General features: G+C 46.7%; 1 protein-coding gene across 2 annotated transcripts in view; it reads right to left on the reverse strand.

Moving 5' to 3' along the window:
- Nucleotides 1-19,051: 19,051 nt before the first annotated feature.
- RXRB (retinoid X receptor beta) overlaps nt 19,052-23,055 on the reverse strand; it is an 89,732-nt gene continuing 85,728 nt past the window's right edge. For both annotated transcript variants that reach the window (XM_040324948.1, XM_040324949.1), the window contains one exon: nt 19,052-20,388. In XM_040324948.1, the coding sequence (XP_040180882.1) occupies nt 20,241-20,388 (148 nt within the window). In that variant the 3' untranslated portion in view covers nt 19,052-20,240. The remainder of the gene's footprint in view (nt 20,389-23,055) is intronic.

Here is a 23,055-nt window from a genome sequence, read left to right on the forward strand (position 1 = left end):
CTCCTCCCTGCGGCGGTGTAAACTAAATACCCTGTTTCCCCAAAAATAAGACCTACCCTGAAAATAAGACCTAGCGTTATTTTCCAGGAGGGATGCAATATAAGCCCTACCCCGAAAATAAGCCCTAGTTTAAAATGCTTGTAAAATTACAGTAGTATATAATGTACAATGTGTGTGTGTTTCTGAAATATAAATGCGGGAAAGAGAGCTCCGGCGGGTCACAGAAGCGCAGAATGGCGCTATAACAAAGGTATTTGGCACAATTATATTACAGAAACACACACATTGTACATTATATAATACTGTAATAGAGTGGATTGTAGGTTTTTACAATCATTTTAACTCAGATCACACTGGGAATTCCTGGCAGGCAGGGAGGGAGAAGGGGAGAGAAGACATCACATTACATGGTAAGACCTACCCCGAAAATAAGCCCTACTGTGTCTTTTGTTGGCATAATTAATATAAGACCCGGGCTTATTTTCGGGGAAACACGGTAGGTTACGTTCCGCTGCGCCGCCTGGCTGTGGATCCGGCCCTTGTTTTTTAGGGCGAACCACCGCTTTAATATTTAAACTTTCGGAAAGGAAAAAAAGATTATCGGTAGAAACTTTCCAAAGCTCCGTGTTGAAATATCAAAACACTCCAGCAGCTCTGCAGTGGAATAATTTTAAACTTGCCAAGCAGGAAAAAAAAAAAAGAGCAAAAAATAAAATAAAAAAACGATATGTATTTCTCTAGAAAGAAATGTCATAGCCTTCAATTTCAGATTAATTGTATAGAACTCCTCCCACGAACGCAACGATCCGATTTTTTTATTTTTTTTATTTTTTTTATTACGCTGTAAGTTTTTCTCTCTTTTTTTTTTTTTTCCAGAGCAGATCTAGAGAAAAAAAGTTTTATGCGCGCGGCGGTGACACGGAGCGAAAGAAGCGTGACGTAGCCGGGCCTGGTAAAAAAAAAAAAAAGATGGCGAGGGGGTTTAGGAAGGAAAAAGAGACAGCAGCACGGGAGATTCTGGTTTATAGAATGCCAGGGTCTCGAAGGGGTAATGGGAGCAGGAGGTGAGAGACAAGCGGCCTCTCTCTCTCTCTCTCTCTCTGTAGCACAAAGAACAAGGAGCCATTGACGGAATCCGAAAAAAAAAAAAAAAAATTAAAATCCAGACTTTTTTTTTTTTTTTTTGGGTCTGGTGAGATATAAAAAGCACAGAAGGACAGAAGAGGGATTCAAAAGGTTCTCTGTGCCCCGCTTTAGCTGTTTAGGTAAAACTTCAGAGCTGCAATAACAGAAGCATGAAAACATTTCTTTCATTTTTAGGTTGTTATTGGACCTTTTTTTTTTTTTTTTTTAAATAACCCATTTCAGAGGTGGGGGGGGGGGGATATGGCATCCTAAGGAGGAGACACAAGACCCTGGGGATGGAGGGGGGGGCAGGAAGGCCAGGAATGAGAAGTATGGAGCGACGCAGGAAAACGGCGAGAAAGGGGGGGTTCGTGCAATTGGGGGGGGGGGGGGTGCAATAGGACCGTACTGTGCGAGAACCAGGACCTGGACAGAGAAGAGGTATTGTGAGGGGTAATGCTAACAGAGAAGACAATGTGGCCAAGGAATTATTGTGGAAAAGGGGGCAGGAACGGAATTTCAGAGGGTGGGAAGGAGTAAAGGTGGGGGGGGGGGGGGGCAGAGAATTACGAGCGAAGGAAAAAAAACAAAAAAAATACGTAGTGAAGTGTTGTGCTGTGTTAGCCATTGATGAATGAAGAACGTTTGGAGATTACGTGACACCCCCTTATTGGCTAATTTAACTTGAAGGCATACAGACAGGATTTTTAAAGGCGTTGTAAAGAGTTTTTTTTTATCTTAACCACTTAAGCCCCGGACCAATATGCTGCCTAAAGACCCAAGGGGTTTTTACAGTTCGGGACTGCGTCGCTTTAACAGACAATTGCGCGCTCGTGCGACGTGGCTCCCAAACAAAATTGGCGTCCTTTTTTTCCCACAAATAGAGCTTTCTTTTGGTGGTATTTGATCACCTCTGCGGTTTTTATTTTTTGCGCTATAAACAAAAATAGAGCGACAGTTTTGAAAAAAATTCAATATTTTTTACTTTTTGCTATAATAAATATGCCCGCAAATCGCAATAATCGTTTATCGGTTGGTTTGCGCAAAATTTATAGCGTTTACAAAATAGGGGATAGTTTTATGGCATTTTTATTAATATTTTATGTTTTTACTAGTAATGGCGGCGATCAGCGATTTTTATCGTGACTGCGACATTATGGCGGACACTTTTGGTGCTGTTTTGGGACCATTCACATTTATACAGCGATCAGCAGGGCCGGCCTTAGGTGTTCAGGCGCCCTGTGCGAGCTAATCCTGTGCCGCCCCCCCCCCCCCCCCCCCCATCTTCACCCCCTCGCCCCCTGGTCACCTAAACATACACGAAGAGGAAAAAAATATTTGTAAAAAATAATTTGTTTTAATTTAACTTTACATTACACAGCACCCTGCATCTCTGGACCCCTTTACATTACACAGCACCCTGCATCGCTGCACCCCTTTACATTACACAGCACCCTGCATCGCTGGACCCCTTTACATTACACAGCACCCTGCAGCTCTTTACATTACACAGCATCCTGCAGCTCTGGACCTCCTGCATGTTACACAGACCCCCCTTTAATGCAGAACCCCCTTCAGTGTATCCACCCCTTCAATGAAGACCCGCCGTTCAGTGCAGACCCCCCTTCAGTGTAGCCCCCCCCCCGTTCAGTGTCACCCCCCCGTTCAGTGCAACCCCCCCCCGTTCAGTGTAGCCCCCTCGTTCAGTGCAGCCCCACCTTCAGTACCTCAGATCAGCGCGGTGGCACATGCACAGCAGGTCCCCTCCCCCTGTGCCTGTGTGACATCCGGGATCACACAGACAGGCAGCCCGTGGCCGCAAGAGGAGGGGATGGTAGGTGCCGCGGTGTCACCCCCACACACCCCCCCCCCTCGCCACTGTAGCTAGCTCGCCTCTCCCTGCCTGTGCCAGTGTGCCGCTGCCTAAACCCGCGGTACTGCCACCGCGGGTGTAATACAACCGCCCCCCCCCTTAGTACGCCTCTGGATGGCCGCACGGCGCCCCTGTTGCCCATGGCGCCCTGTGCGGCCGCACAGCTCGCACACCCCAAAGGCGATCAGTGCTATAAAAATGCATTGATTACTGTGTAAATGTGACTAGCAGTGAAGAGGTTAACCTGTAGGGGGCGTGAAGCCGTTAAGTGTGACCTAGGGATGTGTTCTAACTGTGTGAGGGCGGGGCTACTTCTGACACGACACTGATCACTGCTCCCGATCACAGGGAGCATTCGATCAGTGTCCTGTCACTAGGCAGATGCTTGTTTACATTTGTTTAGCATTTCCCCGCTCTTCCTCTCCGTGAGAGGATCAAGGGACTCCCGGCGGACATCGATTCCGCGGGACCCGCAGTCAGACTCACGGAGCTCGCCCGCAACCCCGGGCCTTAATGGCGACGTAAATCTACGTAGATCTGCCCAGCTGTGCCATTCTGCCGATATAGTCATGCATCGGTCGGCAAGGGGTTAATGCATTCTATACATTAAGATATACAGCCTTCTGTGTGCAGCAGCCCCCCTAATTACTTACCCGAGCCCCATCTCTGTGCAGCAATGTCCACGAGTGTCTCGGCCGCCCGGGACTCTCCCTCCTGATTGACTGAGACACAGAAATGGCGTCATTGGTTCCTGCAGCTGTCAATCAAAGTCAGTTAGCCAATCAGGGGAGAGAGGGGGCGGGTTGGGTCAGGGCCTCATGTCTGAATGGACACACAGAGCTGTGACTTGGCTCGGGTGCCCCCATAGCCTGCTGCTTGCTGTGGGGGCATTTGTCAGGAGGGAGGGGCCCGGAGCAGTGAAGAGGGAACCGAGAAGAGGAGGATCCAGGCTGCTCTGTGCAAAACCACTACACAGAGCAGGTAAGTATAACATGTTTATTTATTTATTTTAAACAAGACTTTACAATCACTTTAATACAGAAGAGAAATTGTGAGGTTGATTAACTAAAACTGGAGCAGCTGTGCATGGTAGCCAATCAGCTTCTAACTTCAGCTCGTTCCATTAAGGTGTTGTAGTGTGTGAATGTTGGCCCACTCTCGCAGATATAACAGCTTCAACTCTTCTGGGAAGGCCGTCCACAAGGTTTAGGAGTGTGTCTATGGGAATGTTTCACCATTCTTCCAGAAGAGCGTTTGTGGATGAGAAGGCCTGGCTCGCAGTCTCCGCTCTCATTCATCCCAAAGGTGTTCTATCGGGTTGAGGACAGGACTGTGTGCAGACCAGTCAAATTCCTCCACCCCAAACTCGCTCATCCATGTCTTTATGGACTTTGCTTTGTGCACTGGTGTGCTGTCATGTTGGAACAGGAAGGGGTCATCCCCAAACTGTTCCCACAAAGTTGGGAGCATGAAATTGTCCAAAATGTCTTGGTATGCCGACACCTTAAGAGTTCCCTTCACTGGAACTAAGGGGCCAAGCCCAACCCCTGAAAAACAAACCTGCACCATAATCCTCCCTCCACCAAATTATTTGGACCAGCGCACAAATTAAAGTGGAGTTCCACCCATAAATATAACATTACATCAGTAGTTTTAAAAAAATGTCATTAGTCCTTTAAGAATTTTTTTTTTTTTTTAGATGCCTTCAAAGTGTTGTTGCTAGGCAGAATAGTTCATCTTCCCACTTCTTGCACCTAGGGGCTTAATGCTTCCTAACCTACACCGAACAGACTCCTGATAATGTAGTGGGTGTAATTTTCCAGGAGTCTGTGCACTCCCCAGTCTCAAAGAATCATGTGACTTGGACAGCACAGGTGCTGAAACCTGATCTGACACTGCTTGTGCAGCACTGAGCATGTGCGAGATCTGCAAGGCTGAAATCCAGAAAGTCATACAGTCTGGCTTCATGATGCCCACACTTAAGATGGCCCCAGTCAATTTCTATTTTATAAAGTGTCTAAATGCTGTAACAACCTAACAAAACGGACCTTAGTTTACAGACTAACTTTACTAGAATACATTAAGCTTGTGTATTACAGGGGTATTTATATTTAAAAAGTGAAATTGTGGCCGGAACTCCCCTTTAAGGTCCATAAAGACATGAATGAGCGAGTTTGGGGTGGAAGAACTTCACTGGCCTGCACAGAGTCCTGACCCCAACCTGATAGAAGACCTTTGGGGTGAATTAGAGTGGAGACTGTGAACCAGGTCTTCTCCTCCAGTGCCTGACCTCACAAATGCTCTTCTGGAAGAATGGTCAAACATTCCCATAGACCCTCCTAAACCTTGTGGAAAGCCTTCCTAGAAGAGTTGAAGCTGTTATAGCTGCAAAGGGCGGAGCCAACTCAATACTGAACCCTACAGACTAAGACTGGGATGCCATTAAAGTTCATGTGCGTGTAAAGGCAGGCGTCCCAATACTTTTGGCAATATAGTGTATATTTGAATATTGATCAATCCTGATGTACCGACAGCCTATCAAATTGCTTGATGCCCTAAAACGGCAGGACAGTACAAACACCCCCCAACGACCCCTTTTTGGAAAGTAGACACGCCAAGGTATTTAGTAAGAGGCATGGTGAGTTTTTTAACCACTTAACGACCCCCTACCGACAATATACGTCGGCAGAATGGCACAGCTGGGCACATCCACGTACATGTACGTGACTCTTTAAGCCCAGCCGAGGGGCCGCGGGCACGCGACCTGGTCCGAAGCTCCGTGACCGTCGCCGCGGGACCCGCGGACCCGATTGCCGCTGGAGTCCCGCGATCGGTCCCTGGAGCTGAAGAACGGGGAGAGCTGTGTGTAAATACAGCTTCCCCGTTCTTCACTGTGGCGCTATCATTGATCGTCTGTTCCCTTTTATAGGGAATCACAATCGATGACGTCACATCTACAGCCACACCCCCCTACAGTTGTAAACACACATGAGGTCACACATAACCCCTTCAGCGCCCCCCTGTGGTTAACTCCCAAACTGCAATTAGTCATTTTCACAACAAACAATGCAATTTAAATGCATTTTTTGCTGTGAAAATGACAATGGTCCCAAAAATGTGTCAAAATTGTCCGAAGTGTCCGCCATAATGTCGCAGTCACGAAAAAAATCGCTGATCGCCGCCATTAGTAGTAAAAAAAATAATAATAATAAAAATGCAATAAAACTATCCCCTTTTTTGTAAACGCTATAAATTTTGCGCAAACCAATCGATAAACGCTTATTGCGATTTTTTTTTACCAAAAATAGGTAGAAGAATACGTATCCCCCCCCCCCCCCCCATTGTCAATTTACGGAGCTACTGCTCCGTGAATCAAGCGTAGCGCAGGAAATTTACAGAGGCGCAGCGGCAAAACGGTGCGCTGCGCCTCCGTAAAAAATGGGCAAAGCTACCTGAATCTACCCCAATGCTCCCAGGCAGGGGAGGGGACCTCACCTTATCTGCTGCAGTTCCACTTTCATGTTTTTTTCCATGACTAGACAGTGAAAGGAAAAAGCAGAAGACCGATGGACTCCTCTGTCACTAAGCTCTCTCCTTCTATCAGCATGCTCCTGGGGCTACAGCATAAATGATTGGCTCCTCGTTCTGCTTCAACCAGTTTAATTTCGGTTGTACAGGGACTGCAAAAGGGCTTCTACAAAGTCAAATTTAGGCAGTTACACTGCTTTCCCTAAAAAAAAAAAAAAAAAAAAAATATATATATATATATATATATATATATATAATTAGAATAAGTAGAAATTTTGGCAGAAGAGACACGCTGTAAAGTCTCTTCTGTCTAAAAAGAAAACCTTCTCCCCTCACAATTTCCTTTTCTGTGTACACAGTGCAGTGTACACACTCGGTATCTGTAAGATATGTTAGGTACAGGCCAAGTGCAGGATGATATAACTTCTATGTGCAGGAGTTACATCATCAATGGCTGCCCAATGGCTAAGGAGGATCGCTGCAGGTCCCGGTCCAGACAGTCAGGGGCGAGGGATGCAATCAGGGCTGTCTTAATGAGAGGGCACACCTGGGCACTGCCCAGGGGCCCTAGCTTCATGGGGGGCCCTTCCACTTTCCCCAAAGCAGCTGGTCCTTGAGCCCACGCTGCCCATAATTGGGGGCCCCATGATGGCACTGAGAGTGATAGATACACAGGGAAGGCAGTCTGCCTCCTACCTACTTGATGTCTGTTTACCTGCACTAGGGGCCCCAGAGCATTACTTTGCCCAGAGGCCCATGATGCTATTAAGACGGCCCTGGATGCAATGGTGACTGGTGCAATGCCCAGATCTTGGCGAGGTGCTAGGGTGGGCTGTGCCCCCCAGGTCTGTAAGAATACATCCACTACCATGAGACAGTCTAAAGGCCCCTTTCACACCGGGGCGGGAGGTGCAGTGGCAGTATAGCGCCGCTATTCTGTCGGAATTGCGGCGTATTCAGCCGCTAGCGGCGCGGTTTTAACCCCTGCTAGCTGCCGAAAAAGACTTAGGGGTAGATTCACGTACGGGCGCCTAAAATTAGGACGGCCTAGCCTACTCTTTTTAGGCTACACCGCCTTAAATTATTTAGGTTAAAAGTGATTCTCAAACCACTTACCTGCTAATCTACGGCGGCGTAGCCTAAAACGAGCGGGCGTAAGCGCGCCTAATTCAAATGACTGGGAGGGGGGCGTGTAGTATGGAAATGAGGCTTGACCTCACGTTTTTTGACGTTTTTTACACTGCGCATGCGCCGGGCGACTACATTTCCCAGTGCGCATTGCGTCTAAGTAGGCCGTACGGGCCTATTGATTTCGACGCGTACGTAAACAACGTAAATCCCGGTTCGCGGACGACTTGCGCAAACGACATAAAAAAATCGAACCTCGCGGCGGGAATGGCGGGCCATACTTAACATTGTTATTCCACCTCATAGGTGGAATAACTTTAGGCGGCCTATCGCGTACGGAAACGACGTAATGCGACGGTGTAGGCCCGGCGTACGCTCATAAATGGTCGGGAATCGGCCTAGCCCCTCATTTACATAATCTAGGCCGGCCGCAATGGCAGCGCCATCTAGCGGCCAAAAGAAACATTGCAGCCTAAGATAGAATGGCGCAAGCCAGCCTATCTTAGGTATGTTTAAGTGTATCTCTGTTAGAGAATACATTTAAACATAGGCCGGCTTAGATTCAGAGTTAGGTCGGCTTATCTGTAGATAAGCCGGCCTAACTCTTTGTGAATCTACCTATTAATACCGCCGGCATTGCGCTTCTGCAGAGGCGCATTGCCGGTGGTATAGCCACGGTGTCCCATTATTTTCAATGGGAAGGAGCAGTAAACACACCGCTCCAAAGATGCTACTGGCAGGACTTTTGGAGCAGTCCCGCCAGCGCAACGCCATAGTGTGAAAACCCTCGGGCTTTCACACTGAGACTGCAGGGCAGGAGTTTTTCAGGCAGTATTTAGGCGATATTTTTAACGCTAAACCGCCTGAAAAACTCCTCAGTGTGAAAGGGGTCTTAATGTAAGGGATGGAAACAACTAATGTGAGGTGGACAATTAAAGTAAGGGGGCACTCTGATGGGAACTGTCAGGAACATGCTAAAGCTCCAAGGCAAAGGCCAATGCGCATTCGTGCAGGTGCCTGTCTTAATGGGAGAAGTGAACCATGCACCATTGCCCAACGTCTACAGAATTTTACATCACAGCCACCCTGACACTGGGTTGTAGAATTTTCAGACACAAATTGTAATACGTCTGTCACTGTGTGACTACAAATGGTCCAATCCATAAGGCGCAAGCCACCCATTCATAGTACATTACTTCCGCCATGCTTCACAGTTGGGATAATGTCTTAGTGGTAGTAGATGGTGTTTTTCCTGCCCAACGAGGAATGTATTTATCAGACCATCTCGCCTCTCAAAGGTTGGCACATGAAGGATCACTAGAGGGTTGTATAGGATATATAGCCCTGGGAAAGTTTAAAACATTTGAAACCTGCAATAGAGCATTCAGTTACTGATTCAGCCAATTGGGGAAAATGGGGAGAGTGAGAAAGGCGATGATCACACACACCTGATACTTTCTCTAGTATTCCCATAACCGTGATTGTAGAATAACATTGAAGACTACCCAGTCTTCATCAGAGTAGTGGTGGTGGGGCAGAATTCCATTTCTAAGGCTTCATTTCCACTGGCGTTTTAAAATTGAGCTGTAAAAAAGCTAGGTATTCCTGGAAAAATCCTGGAGTTAAAAACGCGATATTTACCGCGTTTTTGCACGTTTTTCCGCGTTTAACATCTGGCGTTTTTACGGCTGTGTTTTAGGAGCCACAGAACACCCTGGTCCCCCTTTCATTGATGTGGGGCCCGAAGCAGCTGCCCTGGGCCCTTTCATTGTTGTGGGGCCCGAAGCAGCTGCCTCATACTTGCCAACTATCCCAGTTTATATTCCCTCATGCCTTGAATTTTAGTCCTTTCCTGTGTCCTGAGATCTCAGTGTGAAGTGCTGCTACTAATGCTGCCAGCTTTGCTCTATTGTTGTGTACAGATGACTCACCTGCAGACCCTGTGTTTACATGTAAATACCAGTCATTCATATGTAAATAAAAGTGGCATTGATATGTAAATAGTGGCGGCATTCATATGTATCTCATGCCCCTCTGCAGTGAAGCGATGATGTGCTGTAACTAGGGTTGTCCCGATACCACTTTTTTTAGACCAAGTACAGATACTTTTTTTTCCAAGTACTCGCCGATACCGATACTTTTTTTTCAATTTTATTTTGACAGTGACACTAATATGCAGTACTGACGTGTGGACTGACAGTTTTTTTTATTTATAAATTATTTTTTTTTAAATATTCATTACATGGTGGGGGACCAGAGTGGTACACAGAGGGGAGCGGAGGACGGTGGGGGACCAGAGCAGTTCACAGAGGGGAGCGGAGGAGGGAGAGGGACCAGGGCGGTACACACAGAGGGGAGCGGAGGACGGTGGGGGACCAGAGCAGTTCACAGAGGGGAGCGGAGGAGGGAGAGGGACCAGGGCGGTACACACAGAGGGGAGCGGAGGACGGTGGGGGACCAGAGCAGTTCACAGAGGGGAGCGGAGGAGGGAGAGGGACCAGGGCGGTACACACAGAGGGGAGCGGAGGACGGTGGGGGACCAGAGCAGTTCACAGAGGGGAGCGGAGGAGGGAGAGGGACCAGGGCGGTACACACAGAGGGGAGCGGAGGACGGTGGGGGACCAGAGCAGTTCACAGAGGGGAGCGGAGGAGGGAGAGGGACCAGGGCGGTACACACAGAGGGGAGCGGAGGACGGTGGGGGACCAGAGCAGTTCACAGAGGGGAGCGGAGGAGGGAGAGGGACCAGGGCGGTACACACAGAGGGGAGCGGAGGACGGCGGGGGACCAGAGCGGTTCACAGAGGGGAGCGGGGGACCAGGGCGGTACACAGAGGGGAGGTATCAGAAAACCATAATGTGTGTAATATTACAATTAAATAACACTACATCAAATATAAAACAGGTGTGTTGATGAAAGAAACTTCCAACGAACAAATATTGGTGCACAGAATATATAAACACGAGGAAAGCAAAAAGTCCAATAAACTCAATTTTAGGATGTTTGAGTATCCATAACAAAGTCAATTGTCATCCGCACATCCTCCACTCATGTGAAACAATGAACCACCACTGTGTCATCCGTACATCCTTCACTGAGGCAAAAAAAATAAATGAATGTGACTTCAATAACGTGATAGTCCCACCACCGGTGACAGTGCAGGCTTACCGGAACTAGTTGATCACTAGTGGCATATGCCAAGAGAGATCAATCTGAGCTTTTAAGAAGTTGGTATTTCAATGACAATCCTGGACAGGAAGCGTGGCACCAAATGATGCAGAGATCCAAACACACTTGGGACTGTATAGTTGTTAATGTCTTGAGACAAGTTGGCTCAATAAAATGCATAAAATGCTCCTTTATGCATTTTATTGAGCCAACTTGTCTCAAGACATTAACAACTATACAGTCCCAAGTGTGTTTGGATCTCTGCATCATTTGGTGCCACGCTTCCTGTCCAGGATTGTCATTGAAATACCAACTTCTTAAAAGCTCAGATTGATCTCTCTTGGCATATGCCACTAGTGATCAACTAGTTCCGGTAAGCCTGCACTGTCACCGGTGGTGGGACTATCACGTTATTGAAGTCACATTCATTTATTTTTTTTGCCTCAGTGAAGGATGTACGGATGACACAGTGGTGGTTCATTGTTTCACATGAGTGGAGGATGTGCGGATGACAATTGACTTTGTTATGGATACTCAAACATCCTAAAATTGAGTTTATTGGACTTTTTGCTTTCCTCGTGTTTATATATTCTGTGCACCAATATTTGTTCGTTGGAAGTTTCTTTCATCAACACACCTGTTTTATATTTGATGTAGTGTTATTTAATTGTAATATTACACACATTATGGTTTTCTGATACCTCCGGTATCAGACTTAGCGCTACACTTATACCCCTATTTTGTTTTATGCTTTTTTTGAACAAGCAGTGTTAGCAGCTACCAGTATTATTTTATTAGGCAGCGCAGTGTATCCACCCTTTTCTTGGTACACAGAGGGGAGCGGAGGATGGCAGGGGACCAGAGCGGTTCACAGAGGGGAGCGGGGGACCAGGGCGGTACACAGAGGGGAGCGGAGGACGGCAGGGGGACCAGAGCACTTCACAGAGGGAAGCGGAGGACGGCGGGGGACCAGAGCGCTTCACAGAGGGGAGCGGGGGACCAGGGCGGTACACAGAGGGGAGCGGAGGACGGCAGGGGGACCAGAGCGGTACACAGAGGGGAGCAAAGGACCGGAGCAGAGCACGGAAAGGGACCGGAGCGGGACTCGAGCAGAGCATGGAGGGGGACACGAGCGGAGCACGGAAGGGGACCGATGCAGAGCACAGCAGGGTACAGGAGCAGAGCACGGAGGGGGACCGGAGCAGTACTCGGCTGGAGACACGAGCAAAGGGGGGGGGGACCAATGCAGAGCATGAAGGGGGACCAATGCAGAGCACGGCAGGGCACAGGAGCAGAGCATGGCGGGGGACTGGAGCGGTACACGGCGGGGAACAGAAGCACCACTGACAAAGTATCGGATTAGGCATCGGAGCATTTGCCCGAGCACAAGTACTCGGGCAAATGCTTATTATCGGCACCGATACTAGTATCGGGACAACCCTAGCTGTAACCTCTACCAACCAATCAGTGAGCAGTATTACTGTACAGTAATCTTTAGCAACTAAACAAGAAGAAATCATGTGCTGTAACCTCTAGCAACTAATCAGTGAGTCATAATGTGTGCTTAAACCTCTAGCAACCAGCCAGTAAGTGGTAATGATATGCTGTAACCTATGGCAACCAATCCAATCACTGCCTGATCTGATACAGTAAACTGATTTTAAGTCTAGCTGATATTTATTTGTCTCAGAGCATGGGGGGGGGGGGCAAGAACATTTTTGCCCAGGGTCCAATCAACATTAAAGACAGCCCTGGTTATGTTCTTCAAAATATCATCAACCTTGGCTTTACATTTTTTCCCCTAATATTAGCAAATTGGAACCATTAGCTTAGAATAAATGATGACAATATAAATCTTATGTGGCCTGATACATCTTTTTACATGTAGAGACACCAAACCGCATTATCTATAGAATGAAAGCACAGTGGCTAAGTGGTTAGCACTTCAACCTGACAGTACTAGGGTCACTGGTTCAAATGCCAACCATGGCACTACCTACCTGGAGTTTGGATGTTCTCCCATGTGTTTCCTCCCACACTCCGTAGCCATGTGGTCGGTGGCCTGGCTCCCATCTAAATTGGCCCTAGTGTATGAACACGAGATAGAGACCTTATATTATAAGCTCCTTGAGGGCAGGAACGGATTTGAAAGTATTATATATGCAAATTGCAGCGTAAATTGATGGCACTACATAAATACCTATAATAAATAAATGTATAATTATGCATATAAACGCATAAAATACAGAACAGTTGGCGAGTTAGCCCTCAGTGCCGTGGTATGAAAACCTACATGACAATGCTGCCCCCTTATGGTGAAAGCTGGGACAACCACCTTTTCTCACAGAGGCTGTGCAACGTTGAGTGTTCTCAACACGATTTTGAAAATAAAAATAGGACACAAACATATACACTGCGTGCACAATTATTGGGCAAGTGAGTATTTTGACCAAATCATTATTTGTATGTGTATTGTCTAACTTTAATGCTTATTGGATTTATTCATATCAGGTGTTAAATGAGGGCGAGTGTGGCCAAAGGAGATTAACACCCTATATCGGTGATGGTGACCCTTGGCACCCCCAGATCAAAAATAAATACAAATCAATACTAAATTGATTAAACCACGCTCCCTGGTTACTTATTAACCACTTAAGCCCCGGACCTTTAGGCAGCTAAAGGCCCAGGCCAGGTTTTGCGAATTGGCACTGCGTCACTTTAACAGACAATTACGCGGTCGTGCGAAGTGGCTCCCAAACAAAATTGGTGTCCTTTTTTTCCCCACAAATAGAGCTTTCTTTTGGTGGTATTTGATCACCTATGCGGTTTTTATTTTTTGCACTATAAACAAAAATAGAGCGACAGTTTTGAAAAAAATATAATATTTTTTACTTTTTTCTATAATAAAAATCCCCCAAAAATATATAAAAAAAACTATTTTTTTCCTCAGTTTAGGCCGATACGTATTCTTCTACCTATTTTTGGTAAAAAAAAAAATCGCAATAAGCGTTTATCGGGTAGTTTGCGCAAAATTTATAGCGTTTACAAAATAGGGGATAGTTTTATTGCATTTTTATTAATTTTTTTTTTTTTTACTACTAACTTTTTTTTCACCGATTTCATGCTTGTAAGCCTGGAGGAGAGATGTGCGGTCTTATTGACCCCGCATCTCTCCATAAAGAGGACCTGTCACACTGATTCCTATTACAAGGGATATTTACATTCCTTGTAATAGGAATAAAAGTGATAAAAAAAAAAAAAAAGTGTAAAAATAAAAAAAATTAGGTAAAATAAAAAAATATATATATTTTTTCAAAACGCCCCTGTCCCCGTCATCTCGCACGCAGAAGCGAACGCGCATGCAAGTACCGCCCACATATGAAAACGGCGTTCAAACCCCACATGTGAGGTATCGTCGCATGCGTTTGAGCATGTGCAACAATTCTAGCACTAGACCTCCTCTGTAACTCGAAAATAGTAACCTGTAAAAAATGTTAAAGCGTCGCCTATGGAGATTTTTAAGTACCCAAGTTTGGCGCCATTCCATGAGTGTGCGCAATTTTAAAGCGTGACATGTTAGGTATCTATTTACTCGGCGCAACATCTCTCACACTATACAAAAAAAAATTGGGCTAACTTTACTGTTTTGTTATTTTTTAATTCATGAAACCGTTTTTTTCCCCCCAAAAAAGGCGTTTGAAAAATGATTGCGCAAATACTGTGCGAGAAAAAAAGTTGCAATGACTGCCATTTTATTCCCTAGGGTGTCTGATAAAAAAAATATATATATAATGTTTGGGGATTCTGATTAATTTTCTAGCAAACAAATGTTGATTTTTACATGAAGGAGAGAAGTGCCAGAATAGGCCCGGTGGACAAGTGGTTAAGTCGCCTCCTGGTCCCTTCCAGATCGTATAGTTACGCGATGAATATGCTAATTAGGTATTTACGCCGATTCAGAAACGTACGTCCGGCCTGTGCACACAGGTGTGTGCCTTTCCAAATCAAATCCAATCAACTGAATTTACCACAGGTGGACTCCAATCAAGTTGTAGGAACATCTCAAAGATGATCAGTGGAAACAGGAAGTACCTGAGCTCAATTCTGAGTGTCTTGGTAAAGGCTGTGAATACTTATGTACATGGCATTTTGTTTTTTATTTTTAATAAGTTTGCAAAGATTTTAAACAAACTTCTTTCACAATGTCATTATGGGGTTGTGTTTGTAGAATTTTGAGGACAATAACGCATTTTGGAACAAAACAAAATGTGGATAAAGTGAAGCGCTGTGACTACTTTCCAGATGCACTGTAAATATAAAAAAACAAAAACAAAAAAACAATGCAGAATTTAGAGCTAAATTCTCTTTAATATTCATTCCAAGCAACAGGAATAATGAACGAGCGCAGAGTAAAGTGTGGGGCTAAAAGGTGGGAGGAGTCTGTTCAGGACCCTCCTATGAGGATCTGCCTCCTAGAGAGTGTATTTAGCTAGGTGTGGTTCAGAACTGTGTGCAAACCTTCTCCCCCTTCGCAGGTACCAGGGATTGTACCAGGAGACAGAACAGCTTTAAAACCTGGAAACGCCATTCATAGAAAGCGAGGCTTAAAAAGAGACAACAGGAAAAACACAGAAGGAAAAGAAACGAGCAGGATAGTAAAAAAAAAAAAGACAGGGAATAAACAAGGAGGAGCCGGGACTAGCAGCAGAAAAAATCTGGAAGAATAGCAAAACATTAAAGTCAAGCACCCCCAAGAAATCCCCCCCCCCCCCCCCAAAAAAAAAATTGTGGGGCATAAAAAAAAAAAATTAACAAAGTTCTCAGGAGGTGGGACTTTAAGGAAACCTGTCTGTACTGGCAGAAAATGCAAGCGGCCAGTGTTGAAAATGCTTGTTACCTGGCTGTCATGCTGATCCATTCGTTCTAGAACTTGGACAAGTATACAGACAAGGAGTTCTGAACTTCCAGCATGCATGCTTGTTCCAAGTTCATGAACGTACTGAGGGCAGACAGCCAGGCAACGAACTTTCTTTGGAGACGTTAAAGCTGAAATACAGGCAAATATAAAGGACACACAATGCAGCTGTTTTTTTTATTTTTTTAGTACAAATAGTGCAAGTACCTGAATTTTTCTTGTACAGCAGGGATATGCAATTAGCGGACCTCCAGCTGTTGCCAAACTACAAGTCCCATGAGGCATAGCGAGACTCTGACAGCATCAAGCATGACACCCAGAGGCAGAGGCATGATGGGACTTGTAGTTTGGCAACAGCTGGAGGTCCGCTAATTGCTTATCCCTGTTGTACAGTATAAGGCTCTACACAACAGAGGTCAGACTGGAAAAGCAGCATAAGGAGCCAAATCAGTTTTGCTGCAATGCTCATGTGCCAATAAGGAGCATGCCGACAGAAGAGAGCAGCCTGCAGTCTGACGTTTTCACCGTCGCGGTCCAGTGGGGGGGAGTATTACAAGACCTGCAGGCATAGGCGTGCGCACAGGGTGTGCCCAGGCACACCTTAAGCAGCACAGATTCCCCCTACTGCTCTGGCTCCCCCCGCAGCGCTTCCGGCTTCACTACTCTCCTCTCCCTCCAGCTGTTGCTGCAGGGATGTTTTAGGATGAGAGGGGGGGAAGGGGCTGGTAAATATGCAACTTACCGTCCCCTTCCTTTTCATTGTGAGTGATCGGTACTATGCATTTGATCTTTGGGGCGCACACCCTAATGCCATAGGCTGTGCAGACCTATGCCTGCAGGTGTTCCCTAACCGGAGAAAAAAAAACAAAACAGGCTTCATGCCCTGCCAGACAGGGATCTGGTAGAGCTGTGCGAATCTCAGGACAAGATAGACAGATACATATCATTTTGCAGGTTAAACAGTTCCTTTATATGCATTTTTTCTGTGTATTTGCCTGGAGCTCAGCTTTAAAAAGACCATCCCCGGGCAAATTATTTCCCCCATGCAGTGGGGGCTGTACAAAGCTTATAGTCACCCGATCCTTCAGAAAATGGCGCTTCCCCACTTCCAGCGGTGGGCTGTTCCTGGTCTATTCAGTCTGGTCTGAGCGTGATGACGTCATCAACAGTCCACTATTCAAGACCGCTGGAGCGCAGAGGGATCGGAGGAGTAGGTAAGCATCTCTCTGCTCGCCTTTCCCCTAGACAAAAAAGAGTTAATCTGTACAGTGCAGACACAGCCCCACTGCATGGGAGAATACAAATTTGCCCGGAGTTCAGCTTTAGGCCCCTTTCCCACGGGGGGATTGATTGGGTCCTCCAAAAAAAATGGACAGGTGGACCCAATCGAAAAAGATTCATTGCCTTCTAGCGAGCGGTGACCCGCCGACATCCAGTCATCGGCTTGGATGTGGGCAGGCAACCATTCGAAAGAAGGAAATGGATCTTCCGATTGGGACGTTCTGCTAAAACCAGACAGATGGGGATCAGTTCCTCATCCATCTAGTGCACAGGTGTCAAACTAGCGGCCCTCCAGCTGTTGCGGAACTACACGTTTCATGAGGCATTGTAAAGCCTCATACACACGATCCGACTTCCATCTGACATTTCCGTGGATTTTGCGCCGAAAGGGCGTTGGCTGTGAACTTGGTATGCATACACACTGCAGAACTTAAACACGACCGTAGTGACGTAATAGACGTACTACGTGGTTTTTCTGCTCTTTACCGCCACTCTTTGGGAAACTTGTGCTATTGTTGTCTGATCTTTAGCATTGGTTCTCAGCTTGCGTACACAAGTCCATCGGACTAAAGTCCAAAGATAGGCTTAGCCGACGTAGGACATTTGTTGCCGGAAAGTTTGTCTGTTCTCACAGCGAACATTTGTCCAATTGGAGCGTACACGCGGTCAGATTGTCCACAAAAACCGGTCGGTCGGAAAATAGTTTAAAAAAAAAAAAGGATTTTTGTACTCACCGTAAAATCCATTTCTCTTTCGTTCATAGACGGACACAGCCTTCATTGACCTTAGGGTTATGCTTCTTCCTACCAGGAGATTTAGAAAATCTCCTGGTAGGAAGAAGCATAACCCTAAGGTCAATGAAGGCTGTGTCCGTCTATGAACGAAAGAGAAAAAAGGATTTTTGTACTCACCGTAAAATCCATTTCTCGGAGTTCATAGACTGCAACAGCCTTCATTGACCTTAGGGTTATGCTTCTTCCTACCAGGAGATTTAGTAAATCTCCTGGTAGGAAGAAGCATAACCCTAAGGTCAATGAAGGCTGTGTCCGTCTATGAACGAAAGAGAAAAAAGGATTTTTGTACTCACCGTAAAATCCATTTCTCGGACTTCATAGACTGCAACAGCCTTCATTGACCTTAGGGTTATGCTTCTTCCTACCAGGAGATTTACTAAATCTCCTGGTAGGAAGAAGCATAACCCTAAGGTCAATGAAGGCTGTGTCCATCTATGAACGAAAGAGAAAAAAGGATTTTTGTACTCACCGTAAAATCCATTTCTCGGAGTTCATAGACTGCAACAGCCTTCATTGACCTTAGGGTTATGCTTCTTCCTACCAGGAGATTTACTAAATCTCCTGGTAGGAAGAAGCATAACCCTAAGGTCAATGAAGGCTGTGTCCATCTATGAACGAAAGAGAAAAAAGGATTTTTGTACTCACCGTAAAATCCATTTCTCGGAGTTCATAGACTGCAACAGCCTTCATTGACCTTAGGGTTATGCTTCTTCCTACCAGGCGATTTACTAAATCTCCTGGTAGGAAGAAGCATAACCCTAAGAATGAAGGCTGTGTCCGTCTATGAACGAAAGAGAAAGTCCGATCGTGTGTACGGGCCTTTAGGCTGACACGGTTACAAGCAAGACTCCGGTTACAAGCAAGAGGCATTATGGGACTTTTTATCCAACAGCTGGAGGGCCGCCAGTTTGACAAACCTAACCAATCGGATCAGATTGCCATCAGGTGGCAACGGACAGGCAGTACATTTACATCCAACCACCCATAGAGGAGAGCGGGCTGTGTCTGCTCTGCATAAGCAGAGCGGACATGGACAAGTCATCCACCTGCTCCGCGGGGATTAGCAGACAGATTGCCCACTTAGCAGGCGGCCTCCGCCCCATGTGAAAAGGGCCATTAACAATGTCAGCCCCCCCCCAGCTCACCACCCCACAACAGGTGTCCTTTATAAACCCACCTTTTCCAAGTTCCAAAACCCCAAAATAATTCAGAAACGGGTCTTCATCCCCCCCCCCCCCCCCCCCCATCCCCCAAATCTTATTTAAGAAAGTCCTAAGATCCTGTGCAATATAATCATCCTTCCAAAACCAACAACGATTTTAAGAGAACGGCTGAACAAAAAAAAAAAAAACAACATATAGGACATTCGATGTGTTTCCACCCCAGAGAAGAAAAAATGTCAGGTGTAGAGGTCCTCAAGGCATCCGAAAATACAAAGCAGTCATGAATACCCCAAAAACAGTTACAAGAACAAAATCAAGGTTACAATAATTTCCGAGGTCCTCTTCACCCTATGGGGACCCCCTGGTACTTTCCCCTACACCCTAACAAGTGCAGTAATCAAAAAAGGGCACCTCAAATAAAAGGGGGGGGGACCAACAGTGAGACAGATCTAGAGAAGATTAACAGGGTCCATTATATCCCCCCCAACAGAAATCTCCACTGATTAAAATGAATTTGTTACGTTATTATCCAAACCCCATCAACTCCCCGTATACACCACAAAATGTCAGCACAGTCTATTCCTGGCGTGCCGTTCCGCAGTCTCTTCATTCCGAGTTAGTGAGGAATAACGTCTGCCAGTGGCCACCTCTCTCCGTCATAGAGTCCACACCTCTCAGAAGAGCAACACCTGCTCAGCTAAAACCAGCCTCACATGTGTAAGGGGGGGGGGGGGGGGGGGGCGGAAAAAGCTGGACAACGCACCGGGGTGGGTGACGCACTCTTTCGAGACATCCGTTTTTTTTTTAGCATAGTTACAACTTTTGGATCAAAGATATTGCATAGGAGTGTCTCAATCAAAGATTCATCGCTGGCATGCGCTCAGGTGCTTCCTCGTCACCAGTGGATGCCTCTTCTTTTTGCAGCAGTCTTGGTTTACGATATCTCTTTCTGCAGATTACAAACTCTTGAGGGTGCACATCTACCATGTTAAAGAAGAAGCCTATTTAGGACTCTTTTTATCTTTTAGGCATGTTCCATCTAAATCCCGATGTGGAAGCTGTCTTTAGAGAAGTGGACCATGGACTGTCAATGGGTAAGGGGAGACACGTTGAGCAGTGAATGGCCAAGTTGAAGCAGTCTCTCGGGATAAGCTTGTGTGGTGCCTATACCACCACCGATTGGAAAAAGGTCTATTAGAGTATGTGTTTACTACAGCTGACTCTTGGGGATGGAGCAGCAATGCCAGGCTTATTCAGAACAGTCCCCTCAAGACAGCTGGTGGGGGGCTTCCAACATCTCCATCAGGAAGGTGTCTATGGGAGTGTCTCCGATGAGCTTGAAAAAGAAGAGGTGCTCCAGACATTTCAGACCGATGGATCGCAGGGCAGGAAGGCGGAGAAGTAGCTTTGCAAACCTTAAAAAGGAGAAAACAAAGGGGATTTGGTTGATTTGGGCAAGATATAATGCAGGGGCGCTCAACCTAAAGTGGTTGTAAAGGTTTTTTTTTTTTTAACAAAACATCTCTATACTTACCTGCTCTGTGCAATGGAATTGCATAGAGCGGCCACTGTCTCGTGGTCCCCCAATGGTGCTGCTGGCTCCTTCTCTCGGTCCAATGGCCCCATGGGAAGTGCGTTCTTGCTCCCCAGCCCCGCTGCTGCTTCCATAGACAGCGGGACTCGGCCTGCCCCTGTTCCCTCATTACATGGCTCCCAATCCCCTAGCAAAGCCAGCGAGACCCAGAAGCGAGGGGTCCCCACAGAGGGCTCAGGGTAAGTATGGGAGAGGGGGAGTGAGGGACAAAATCAATGCCTAAACATTAAACATTTACGTTAATGCAAGACATGCATGAAGGTAAAAAAAAACGTTTAGGCTTTAGAACTACTTTAAAGTGATACTATAGGTTCACGTTTAAAAAACAAACAAAAAACAAACATGTCATACTTACCTCCACTGTGCAGTTGCACAGAGTGGCCCCGATCGTCCTCTTCTGGGGTCCCACGGTGGCTCTCGTGGCTCCTCCCCGCAATAGATAACCCCCCTCTGGGAAGCGCTCTCACGAGGGGGTAACCTTGCGGGCGCTCTCCCGTGTCATACACTCAGAGTACATAGCCGCCGAGTGTATGGCTCGGCCCCGCCCCAGAAGCCGTGTCATTGGATTTGATTGACAGCAGCAGGAGCCAATGGCTGCACTGCTATTAATCTATCCAATGAACAACCAATTAGCCGTAGGGAGAACGATGTAGGGAGAACGACGTAGGGAGAGGGAGAACGACGTAGGGAGAACGACGTAGGGAGAACGACGTAGGGAGAACGACGTAGGGAGAACGACGTAGGGAGAACGACGTAGGGAGAACGACGTAGGGAGAACGACGTAGGGAGAACGACGTAGGGAGAACGACGTAGGGAGAACGACGTAGGGAGAACGACGTAGGGAGAACGACGTAGGGAGAACGACGTAGGGAGAACGACGTAGGGAGAACGACGTAGGGAGAACGACGTAGGGAGAACGACGTAGGGAGAACGACGTAGGGAGAACGACGTAGGGAGAACGACGTAGGGATCGCGCCCACGGAAGTACGGGGCTCAGGTAAGTAAAACGGGGGCTGAGGGGGCGGAGAGTGCAAGGTGTATTTTCACCTTAATGCATAGGATGCACAAGGCTTTACAACCACTTTAAGTGATCTGGTAACCGGTTGTGGGCCACACTAAACTGCAAATGCAAACAAGCCCCTATAAGACTGCCTTCACACTGATCCAGAGGTGCAGCACAGTGTATTTACCGATTTCCTGCGGGTTAGCTGTGCTGAGCCATAGCCTTCTATTATATCCTGCAGGTATTGTGCACTTTTAGAAAGCTCACCATACCCACAAGATATAACAGAAGTCAATGGCTCGGTACAGCCAACCTGCAGGAAAGTCACATGTGCACTGCGCTGCACCTGCAGATCAGTGTGCAAGCAGCCTAATAGATCCTTTTTCTAGAAGGCTTAATAGGACCCTTGCAGAAGTGCAGTGTATGTGATGTTTATACACTCACCTTTTTCTCTTCCAGCTTCTGCTCGCATCGCTCTCTGGGCTGCTATAAAAAGGTCCCAGGTGAAGTGCATCACTCCGCCTGGGACTGGAGCCAGCGCTACAGAGGAAGCATCTGCATCTCCTGCTCCCCCTGTGGCCTACATGAACTCTGATGCTCTGGGATGGTGGGTAGGCAACTCATTTATCCCACATGCTTTTTCATGGTTTGAGGTCGTAGGCCACATCAGAAGACTCCGGGGGCCAGGGGTTGAGCGCCCCCTGGTGTAATGGAACAATGATACATTCCCATCTTAGCTGAATCTCAATGGTTGCTACAAGAGATTTTCTTTGTTCATATAGGAGTCTTATATTCCCATATATAGAGTATTCTCACCATCTGCATTCTTAGGCTACTTTCACACTGAGGCACTTAACAGGCATTTTAACGCTAAAAATGGCGCCTGCAAAGTGCCTCTCCTGTCACTCCAGTGTGAAAGCCTGAGTGCTTTCACACTGGAGCAGTGCACAACCTTAAAAAAAAGAAGTCCTGCAAGCAACATCTTTGGGACGCTTTAGGAGCGGTGTATACACCGCACCTAAAGCGCCCCTGCCCCTTGAAATCAATCGGCAATGCCGCCAAAGTGCCTGCAAAGCGCTTCGGCAGCCGTGATTTGCGAGGGCTAAAAATCCCTTCATCAGCTGCTAGCGGGGGTTAAAAGCGCCCCGCTAGCGGCGAAAAGCAACACACTAAGACGGTAAATTAACGCAGATGCCCCCCCCCAATGGGAAAGTGCCCTTAAAGTGGAACAAAAGCCTAACTATTACTAAAAAATTTGAAGCACTGACAATGGCTGGGCCATGGGAGCCTCTGAGTGACATCACAGCTCCCGGATTTCACAACTGTCACATGCTTCCTTACACAGAGCTGCAGGATCACGTGCCCTGACCAGAGCAGAGTGAAAATAGACAAGTACAGGTTAGGCAGAATAGGTGGAAGGCGGGGGAGAGGGAACATTTCCAGGAATAGTTATAGTTGAGCTCGTCTTCGACATTAAAAGGAGAA

The sequence above is a fragment of the Rana temporaria genome, chromosome 9, assembly GCF_905171775.1.
Source record: "Rana temporaria chromosome 9, aRanTem1.1, whole genome shotgun sequence".
NCBI lineage: Eukaryota > Metazoa > Chordata > Amphibia > Anura > Ranidae > Rana > Rana temporaria.